General features: G+C 37.8%; 1 protein-coding gene across 50 annotated transcripts in view; it reads left to right on the plus strand.

Annotated features, from left to right (window-relative positions):
• Positions 1-11,557, plus strand: part of agbl1 (AGBL carboxypeptidase 1) — a 395,646-nt gene that overhangs the window by 146,696 nt on the left and 237,393 nt on the right. For all 50 annotated transcript variants that reach the window (XR_012400282.1, XR_012400287.1, XR_012400283.1 and 47 more), the window contains 2 exons: positions 1,559-1,705; positions 6,139-6,270. Coding sequence is in view for 43 of the 50 variants with exons in the window: in XM_073942875.1 (XP_073798976.1) it covers positions 1,559-1,705; positions 6,139-6,270 (279 nt within the window). In the remaining 7 variants the exon portion in view is untranslated. The remainder of the gene's footprint in view (positions 1-1,558; positions 1,706-6,138; positions 6,271-11,557) is intronic.

Below are 11,557 nucleotides of genomic sequence, written 5' to 3' on the forward strand. Positions count from 1 at the left end.
TAAATTTTGTCTTAATGGCTAACTTTTAATAAGCTTGTCTATTCATCAGTTTTCCATGTTAATATCCATCTATCCATGCATCCTTTACATCCATACATTCATCCATACTTGATTTGCTTGTATCCAGTGATTTACAGTAGTCAATCCATGTGTCCATTTCCATACATACATACACACATACATACATACATCATTTGTATCCATCATCCATCCATCCATCCATCCAGTTACCCATACATCCATCTCATCCATCCATCCGTCCATTCGTGCTTTCCATCCATCCATCCATCCATCCATCCATCCATCCATCCATCCATCCATCCATCCATCCATCCATCCATCATTTTATTAAATTGTCCATCCATCCATTTACCCATACATCAATTCATTCGTCTGGCTGTCCGTTCGTCCTTTTACATACATCCACATATTCATCCATCCTTTCCATTCATCCATCTTTTCCATGCATCCACCTATTCTTTTGTTCTTTCCATCCATCCATCCATCCATCCGTTTGTCAGTCTGTCTGTCCACCCTTTTATCCATCCATCCATCCATCCATCCATCCATCCATCCACCCATTTATCCATCTATGCATCCATTCATCCATCTCTTCCATGCTTGCATCAACCCATACTTTCACCTATCCATCTGTCCTATCCATCCATCCATCCATCCATCCATCTGTCTCTTCCTTTCTTCCTTCCTTCCTTCTATCCATCCACCCATCCACCTATCCTTTCAATCCATCCACCCATTCATCTGTCTCATCCATCCATCCATCCATCCATCCCTTCCATGCTTGCATCCACCCATATTTTCACCTATCCATCTGTCTTATCCATCCATCCATCCATCCATCCATCTGTCTCTTTATTCCTTCCTTCCTTCCTTCCTTCCTTCCTTCCTTCCTTCGTTCCTTCCTTCCAGCCGTCTATCTATCCCTCCGTCCATCCATCCATCCATCCACCCACCCACCCTTTCATTTCATCCACCCATTCATCTGTCTCTTCCATCCATCAATCCATCCATCCATCCCTCCGTCATTTTAATCTGTCCATCAATATGTCATTTCTTTCCAACCATTCATGCACTCATTTTTTCCATCAATCAAAAAATCTGTATTAATGGAAAGTCATTATCTCTAAAATAAAAGCTTTTAAAGCACTCATAGCAGCACTGAAGTTACTGTTAAAAGGAGACCTGACGTCAATGCACATTCAGTCCCACAATGTAATTGTAAATAACAGTTTCAGCCATATTTGTTTTCATAACTTACCCTTATCCACATCTATTATTCACAAACAAACTTATCAAATAATACTTCTTGTAGAGGTGGAGCCCTACCACCCTAATCCTGTCATCTGAAATTAATTCACAGCAAAGCAATTAGCCAAATTTATTCACCAGCCTCCAGCACAAAGTTCTAATCACTAAAGTTCAGGAAAAAAGTCGAAAATATACCCAGACATCATCTTGCGATAAAATGCCAGTAGCAAATTATTATCAGACTAAATTTGACATTTTGCGGTGAAATGATGTCGGTGGTTTTCTTCAGGCACAGACAGACGGATTCATCATATGATATCAAAAGGAGGGAGCGAGGCTTTGCTGACGGCTCTGGTGAATTCGGCGCGCAGCTTTACACCCAACTATACCATCCTACTGCCACTGCTGCACCTGCTAGCCAAAGTGGGCCATAGAGGTGAGTCATGGAGAGGAGGAGTTTAGAGAGGAGGGGTGGAGACAAAAAATGACTGACACTGTTTTTATGATTTATTTGTTTTATAATCATGATGGGTGTTTTTTACTAGTGGCAATGGTTTGTATAATTCCAGCCTGATCTCACAAGGAGTAAGTACTTTACATTTTGTCGGTTTAGTGGCTAATTCGTACAATTTTGCACAAAATGTATGATTTTACAAAGGAGGCATGGCACCCAACACCCAACCGTCATTGGGGGATAAGCAAATCATACTAAATTGTACGAATGAGATTGTACAAATTAGCCACTAAATCAAAAAGGTACAAATTGCAGTGAAATTGTGTTGTTCATTCCCTTATTTTAAAGATATTATCTTTTATTTAAACATTTAAAATTGCATTTTTATTTTTACGCATTCACATTTTTTCATTTCAATTTTAGGTTTTAGTAATTGTATGTGCTTTTTAAATGACTATTTGTTGCCTTTACTATTTTTATTATTTTTTGTAAGCATTAATTTCAGTTAATTGCACAATATTTAGAGAATATTCTTTTTTTTTCATGTTATATTTTTAAATAAATATTTATATTATTGTTATAAATGTTTATGTTTAATGTAATGTATTTATAGATATTTATATACAGGGCGGCTCGGTCACCTCACAGCAGGAAGGTCGCTGGTTCAAGCCTTGACTGAGTCAGTTGGCATTTCTGTGTAGAGTTTGCATGTTCTTCCCGTGTTGGCGTGGGTTTCCTCCGGCTGCTCCGGTTTCCCCCACAAGTCCAAAGACATGGGCTATTGGTGAATTGGGTAAACTAAATTGTCCGTAGTGTATGTGTGTGAATGGGAGTGTATAGATGTTTCCCAGTGATGGGTTGCTGCTGGATGGGCATCTGCTGCATAAAACATATGCCGGATAAGTTGTCGGTTTATTCCGCTGTGGCTACCCTAGATTAATAAAAGGACTAAGCCGAAAAGAAAATGAAGGAATGAAAGAATGAATATTTATATACAGGTTGATTCAAAAACAACTTTAAAAATCTGTATTTAATCAAAGAAACATGATGGAACTTTGGGTAATTAATCAATGTGAAGAGTACTTAACAACGTTTTTTCAAACTTTAGAGCTTGCTTAAATTGACGACAGAAAGAGCTTAGCTCTCCTTTTCTTCTTTGCAGAGTTCTCGATTTTCAAAGTTGTGGTATTATTTTTGAATCACCCTGTATATATTTTTCTTATTTTATATATATATATATATATATATATATATATATATATATATATATATATATATATATATATATATATATATATATATATATATACAACGATGGTTTATTTTAGAATTACAGAGAGTGCAGGCTTTATTTTGTTCATTGTGGTTTATTATAAAATTATGATTTTCTGCATTTTTATTTTACATTAGATTTTTCTCTGTTATTATTTTGGTATAGCTTTTATTTATTTATTTAGGTTATTTAACTCCATTAAAAAAATTTCTTTGCCAATTAGCTGAATTAAAAGAAAACTATAATATAACTGGCATCAGAAATAATATTTTAAAGACAGTATAACACCCACATTCCCCTCTCCAATTCCAAATGCTTCATGCTGTTCACAATGATTTATAATTTAATCATCTCAGTGTTTCTGAATTCATTGCCGAATAACTATAAATAGCACCTCTCCCAAAATAGCCATGCCTCGTGTGTGAGTGTGTGAGTGTGTGTGTGTGTGTGTGTGTGTGTGTGTGTGAATAGCCCATAAGTCAGATCCAGCCTAGAAGGTGCAGACAGCAAACGTAGGGTCACTCTGGGGTCAGGAAAAAGCCCTCAGTCCTGCAGGGTCACAGGTCACTGTCTGAGTGTCATGAGTACATTTTAATGTTTGGATGTTATGTCATTCAAGGAGGAGAGTTTTAAACCCTCGCTGGAGATCCAATGTCTGTCAGCTTTCCACTCTCACACTTTGAAGCCTGTCCTAATGAACCCAGAGTCAAAACAGCAGGCAGTGTTTTTTCATCTATCCCGTTTAGACTAAACACTTCTAAAAACAAACTCCATCTGTTGTGAGAGCAGGATTTTTGTGTGCGATCTTGCTGTTTTTTTTTTAAGTGTTTGTAATCACTAGGCCAAAGGGATGTTGGGTCATTTGAATGATTTATCTTGCTTCCCTCTTTAGCCAGTGTGTTTTTATGGATTGGGGTTTTTAATAATACGATTGGATTTATAAGTGGTTCATAATGGTTTACAGATCCACTAATAGTTCATGTACACTCACCGGCCACTTTATAAGGTACACCTGTCCAACTGCTAGTTAATTTCAAATTTCTACTCAGTCAATCACACGGCAGCAGCTCAATGCATTTGGGCATGTAGACATGGACAAGACGATCTGCTGCAATTCAAACCGAGCATCAGAAGGGTGAAGAAAGGTGATTTAAGTGACTTTAAACGTGGCATGGTTGTTGGTGCCAGATGGGCTTATCTGATGCACAACCATCTTTAAGGTTTACAGAGATTGGTCCAAAAAAGAGAAAATATCCAGTGAGCAGCAGTTTAGCTTACCAAAACTGCACAATAGAAGATTGGAAAAACGTTGCCTGGTCTAATGAGTCTCAATTTTTGCTGCGACATTCGGATAGTAGAGTCAGAATTTGGCATCAACAACATGTAAGCATGGATCCATCCTGCCTTGAATCAATCACTTATTAGTGCTTATAAAGTAGAAATTCTGGAATCTTAGAGATTAACTTTTGGGTAAACCGTTTCTTTAACATGAAGGGTTTTTTTTTGTAATCCATGTTTAATGCTGTAATGGCATTAAAATGTTATGTTGAACTTATTAGAAATTGGTCATGGGGAAATTCTGATTTAGAGCAGGGGTGGCCAAACTTTTCCTTATGAAGGCTCAGAAACCAAATTTGATTGAGGGTAGTGGGCCAGGGGTGAATATAGTTGCCATGGATAATTTCCTGATTTAATAAACAGTATTGTTTTTTACATATTAATAATGAACTTACTACAGTAAAAACATTCTCATTTGTAACATAATGGAGTAACACTGGTTTTTGCCGTGATTTGCTCACAATATTGCTGACAGTATTTCCATTTTTTAAAAATCTGATTTATATACAACATTTAATTTCAGTTAGCTTTTTTTAGTTCTGAAATAAAACACACCAACCCTCCCTATCATTCTCACTCTCTTCTAAAATGGAATGGTGGGCCATATCAAAGGTTACAATGGGCCAACTTTAGCCCGCGGACCCTACTTTGGGCATCTCTGCTTTAGAGTTTGGATATCACACTGGGTTAGGGTTAACCTAGGTTTAACCATACACACACGTTTGTTTTTGTGAATTGTGAGGACATTACATACAGTAGGTTTCTATTTTATTTATACTGTACAAACAGCATTTGTTATTGCCTTAACCCCACCCTACTCCTAAACCCAACCCTTATAGAAAACTGTGTACATTTTCTGAAAACACTTATTCTGTGCGATTCATAAGCTTGTGTTCTCATATTTCACCACCTTTATGTAATACCTGTGCCATATCTGTGTCATTATACAGATGTTTCAGTCCTGATATGTCACAAAAACATGTACACACACACACACACACACACACACACACACACAGAGCTAACCATTGTATTCTATTTTGTTATACAAAGCTTATCCTTTTTGGATCACACTTTATTTTAAGGTACAATTCTCACTATTAACAAACAATCAACTATGACTTTTGATATTTCCCTCAGTGAACTCCTAATGTCCCACTTATTTAATTGTTATTGTGGTAATGTTAAACAGATATGATACAAATATCAAATCAATTCAATTATCTGTTCAATCGAGGTGGATTTTCGGTCATTCTATGTATCATTCCCTCCTCACAGTTCAATTAATCACTGCTTCTTTGAGTTCTTGCTCATGTCGGTATCAGAGATATATTATAGGTAGGTAACAAGCCACTAATTCTAATAGTAAGAACTGACACTTCTTAAACCAAAGTTTCCCCTTTTTGTATCTAGTAAACTTTTAAATAGTAATATCAACCAAACTGTATAATCATAATTTAAAAATATAATTGCCTTTTTTTTGTATGTTAATTCCAATGTTTGTTGTTGTTGTTAAATTCACTGATTGATTGGTGGATTCATTGTTGTTGCGTTTTAATTTAAAATGAATCTGTTGGATTTTGAAAGTGACGTTGTTCCTTTAATACCTCACTTTCCCATTAGACATCCCAGAATGTGGTTTTGATCTCCAAAGCAAAGCAATCTGTTTCATCGCAGCTGCCAAGAGCTCAAATATGAAGCTTTCCACGATCCCCGTAGTGAGCAAAACACTGTCAGGATGAGACATTACAAATGCGTGCTTTATAAATGTCAAAGAGGAACATCATTTTCTTATTTCCCTCAGATCGCCAAATTGGTCTGAAAGCGCAGAAGGCAGATGCTGTTCTGGTGGTGTTGGGTTTGCTGCGGCAGAATGTGGAAAACGCACGCAGAGCCGCGGCCTGCCTTTGGGTCCTCAGAGTGTTCTGCTCTTCGGGTGAGTCAGATCTGAAATCTTCTAATCTACAAGTTCTTCAAGATTTAAATGAGATGAACTAATGTCAAAAAAACGAAAAAAAAAAAAAAAACCTGAAGAACTTTTCTTACTCAGCTGTGAGTTTTCAGTCAATTTAGCATTTGATCCTCAGTTGCCTCAACTAAATAAAACTATTGACCTTATTCTGCAGTGCGGAAGTACGCTCGTTTTTACGATTGTTTTAGAACTTCTGATTCAGTTGCCTATGGGACAAATAATAAAATGCAGAAAACGGTCAAACTACTTGCTCTACAAACAAGTATGTTCATGTCTATACATAAAAAAGTGAATAATAAAAAAAGAAAATATCTGTTTGCAACATCTAGCCGCATAATTGTCATGGAATGTGACACTGACAAAGGAAGTGTGGATCCGAATGCAGCTTTATTAGAGAGGTCAGGTAAGCAATGGTCAACACAGGGGCAAACAGAGCAATCCAGAGTCATAGTCAAATACACAGGCAGATGGTCAGAAGGCAGGCAGCAGACAGAAATAAACATAAACAAGGTGAGTTTCAAAACACAGCAAAGCAAGACAAAGGAAACGTGTTGTAGTGTCACCAATACAGTAAACAAGACTCAGCAACAGTGTGTGTGTCTGTGCTGCTTAAATAGTTCATGTAATCAGTCCTTGACAATCCTCCGGCTGTGTGTATGCAATCAGTCAGGATTAGGAACTGCTGTGAGTGTGTGTGGTGCATGACTGGATCTTGTGGTCCATGAAATGGTGTATTTTTAGTCTGTTAGCGATCAGTGTATATTTCAGCGATCTGCTCAGGCTGGATCGCTGGTGACCATGACAATAATACGCTGTTTTTAATGTAAAAAAATGTATAATCTATGGAGGTAAATTAGATCGGAAGTTTTGAGCCAAAAAGATTTCCAATAGGTTTCAAGTTTAAAGATAAATACAGTAAATACCTGTTTAAAAGTTTGGGTGAAGAAGTAAAACATTTAGTTTGTTATGATGACTAACACTGCCAACATAGGCTCATTCGGAAAACATAGCCCTGCTTCTGGACATCATGGTTTATGTAGCCAGAGGAACGTCTTTTAAACACTTCGTCTTTAAAACGAATGCTACGGGGCATATGTCAGTGGACTTGAGACAAAGAGAGGAGTTGATCGTGACGATGGGGTTCGAGTCTGGCCTAGAACGATTCCAGAAAGCAAGTAAGACGAAAACAAAAGCCAAAAAAAATTAAATAAACAAGTAAAAAACAGCATGAGAAAGTGGTAAAATCAGAAAACATTGGAAAAATCAGGCGATGGCTAATGCAAGGGCTTTTCTTTTTCTGGATTGCTTTTGAAAACACTGTCGGTTGGGATTAGGGAAGTGGGTGGACGCTGGTCAATCGGTGCTTTTTAAAAACACTATCAGTTGGGTTTTTACGAAAGAGGAGGGTGAACCAGTCGATTGGTGAGTCAGTTAGTCAGTCAATCAGTCGACAGTGGCCTCTAGTGGATTTACGCGAGAAGAGCAGGCATGAATGCCACTCACGAGAGAAATTTCTCAAAAGGATACGCAGAGGCCTCTGGTAGAATTGTGAAAACAAAAACTGCAAAAAAACATAGCTTGTGAATTTTGCTCTCTCCAGAAATGTATATAGGGTTGAGTTTTCAGAATGAGCCTGGGTTGAACACTGCATTTTTTTGACCACACACATGAGCACATATAGCTTTACATCTTTGTGAAACTCCCTATATACTAAATAATTTTTATACCTTTGTGAAATTATATATATTTTTTACCATTTTCATATACTTTGAGTCATTTTTCTTCATGGGGACTTAAAAAATGTCCCCACAAGGTCAAACTTTACAATTGCTATACTTGACTAAATGTCTCCAGAGTGTAAGGAATACAAAAAAACGGTATACACACACGTTTGTTTTTTGTGAATTGTAGCCACAGTACATACAGTAGGTTTCCATTGTTTTTGTACTGTACAAACTGTATTTTCTTTTGCCCTAACCCCACCCTACCACTAAACTCAACCCTCACAAAAAACTATCTACAGTTTTACTTCATGCAAAAAACTCATCCTAGACTCATTCTGAAAACGTAGCCCTCTATACATTTCTGGACATCACGATTTATGTATCCAGATCTACGTATGGGTGCATTTCGTCATTAAAAAGAATTCTATGGGGCGGTATGACGGCCTTTCTTTTCGCGCTTACCAGCTGACGGCTTACCTCCATATGGACCACTTTTCCAGTGCTACCAGTTTGTTCAGTGGCTTGCCATGTTCCAGTTCCAGAAAGCAGGTAAGATAAAATCAAAAGCTGAAAAATTAAATAAACAAGTACATAACATGGGAGAATGTGGTAAAATCTGAAAACGTGGTTAAAATCAGGCTAGGGGCTTTTCTTTTTCCAACGGTGGGGTTGGCGGTGGGTGGGTCAATCAGTGCTTTTGATCACACTATCAGTTGGGTTTAGGGAAGGCGGTGGGAGGGTCAATCAGTGCTTTTGAAAATATTATTAGTTGTGTTAGGGATGGGGAATGGGTGGGTTAGTCGATCGGTCAGTCAGTCAGTCAGTCAGTCAGTCGACATTGACCTCTGGTGGATTTACTCGAGAAGAGCAGGTGCAAATTGCACTCGCAAGAGAAATTTCTGATCTCGAAAAACTTACATAGCGGCTTCTGGTGGATTTGCGAAAACAAAAACTCCCAAAAAAAAAGTACCTTCTGGGATGCTCTCCATAAATGTACATGGGAGTACATTTTCAGAATGAGCCTGGGTTAAAAAAACAATTCTGCGTGACATCAGCAAAGTCCTCATATTTCACCATAATTTTGTATTACCTGTGTCATACCTTATTATTACTCATTTATGTCCTGATATGTCACAAAAACACGTACACACATGCACAGGCACGTGCACACATAGGGCTCAACCTGTGCAGTGCACATGCCCTTTTTAGTCTTGGATAGAAAGTGCCCTTCCAAAATGATCAAAAGTGCCCCCGCGACGCGGCACACCTTCGGTCCCGCCCTTCAGTAGGCGTGCGACAACTCCGCTCTTGAGTACGACAGTAGGCGTGCGACAACACAGCTGATCAGTACACGCGCGATAACACTGCTCTTCATTACGCGCGCTTTCACTCCCCCCCCCCCTCCCCTTTATCCTGCACATGCCCTTTGGACAGTCTCTGCACGGGCCTGCACATGCACACACACAAGGTGAAAACAATACTATTATCAGACATTACTATGTTTTAAAAGTACATTTCTGTTTAATACGTTTAAAACAATGTATTTCTGTGATGGCAGAGCTGAATTTTTCAGTCCTACAATCCAATCTTCTATGTTGTCATTCATATTTGCAAAAACATACCTGGAATATTACATAAATAATGTACAAATGCAGCACTGCTTTATCGCCATGGAGCTTTTTATTAATAATAAACGATTGTAGCTTGTTTCCCCTACATAATAAATAATTTGTGCTTCAGAGCCCACAAACGGCACACAATAACAATAGCTGTCATGTTAAAGTATGTTGCGGTCGGTTGCTTGATCTTTGGGAACATAACCTTTTGTGTCAGTTATAGGACGTCATTTAATCAAGTTGTTTTGATGACAGTCTTAGTATGGGCATGTTATAATGACTGAAACAACATTTGAAAGGGTGCCCATTGAGATTGATCAGCTGGTTGACAACTGTGTGATGCTGTCATGTGAATATGGACCAGAATCCCTGAGAAGTATTTCTACCACTTTGCTGATTCTCTGCCAGAGATGTTTTAAAGGGATAGTTCACTCAAAAATGAAAATTATCCCATAGCTTGCACACCTTCAAACCATCCTTGGTCTAAATGACTTTTTTTCTTCCAGATGAACACAGTCAGAGTGTTGTTTAATTGTTTTCCTGTCTCCTGACAATCCTTTATCTGGCTATCCTAACATATTATGTATGACGTAAGACACATTTATAATGGAAGCTTTGGGAATAGACGCATCTTGCAGGAACCTCTTGCCACACTGTTTGTTCACCACCGAAAATAACAAACAAGAACTAGTTGGCTTTGTGTTACTGTATACTTTTACACAGTACAGTATATTAATCTTGCTATATTGCATACGTGTGTCTACCCATCTTAAATCATGCTTCATTAATTGTGTACATTGCCGTGCATTACATGTAATCGGCCACCACTAGAAGTCAGTGATTGAAGTTAAAGAGTTTTTCCATTCTTCATTGTCTGTTTTAAAATAATATCTTAATACTCATCTTCTCTCTTTGGCCTTTTATACCTGTAGATTTTCATTATTGTTTGTTTGTTTTATGGTTTACTAGGCATTTTGGATTTAAAGTGCTTTATAAATAAAGATGCACTGATTAATAAAAATGATAATAACAAAAAATATGTATTTATTTAACTCTTATGTGCTCTTGGGGATGTCTTCATTCCCTCTGGGCTGTTTTTGAGGCTTAATGTGGCCACAACTTTCTCGTTGTTTCAGCAAATGGAATGACTTTTGGTGACAAATCTTATTTGGCCTCATATTTTGCTTTGACATTTTCAAAAATTCAACAATACATTCTGGGCATATTTACTACCCTTTTGTTATGTTGGTGGCTGTTTTTGCTATATTGACTTCCATTAAAAAGGCCTTTATTAATTGCAAAACCAGAACAGTCAATAGGTCAAAAACAACCACGCACATAATGAAAAGAGAGTCAATTTGAACAGTACACAAGGGTTAATATTTCTTCCAAAAACACCTTGATCCACTTCATAAGGGCTTACACCAGGGCCGGAGTGGGACTCCTTTTCAGCCCTGGAGTTTCAAGCCTCAGACCGGCCCACCTCAGTTCACGACTGACTATATTAAAATAAGGTCATTTCCAATTCAGTTTCTAATTACACTATCACATCTTTTTTTTTGAGAAACAGCTGCTTTAGAACTTCAAATGTTCAACAACCCTAACAGTATTATATGTCTTAACAATAAATATGAAAAAAATTAGTTACTCAAACAAGGATCAAACCCAGGTCGGTGGCGTTGTAACCTAACGTGCTAACCACTCGACCACAACATAGATAAAAAATAGATAAGAGGAGCAGAGCTGCGGTAAAATAATGAATAAGAAGACTGTGGTCAAGTTAATAAATTAATTAATTTAAAGAGTGTGACTGCTGAGAGCAACAGATTCTGGAGCTAGGGACACCGGCCCTCGCGGCCAAAAAACGGACCGGCCCACCGGGAATTCTCCCGGTCCTCCCGATTAGCCAAT

Source organism: Danio rerio, chromosome 25 (assembly GCF_049306965.1).
Source record: "Danio rerio strain Tuebingen ecotype United States chromosome 25, GRCz12tu, whole genome shotgun sequence".
Classification (NCBI taxonomy): Eukaryota; Metazoa; Chordata; class Actinopteri; order Cypriniformes; family Danionidae; genus Danio; species Danio rerio.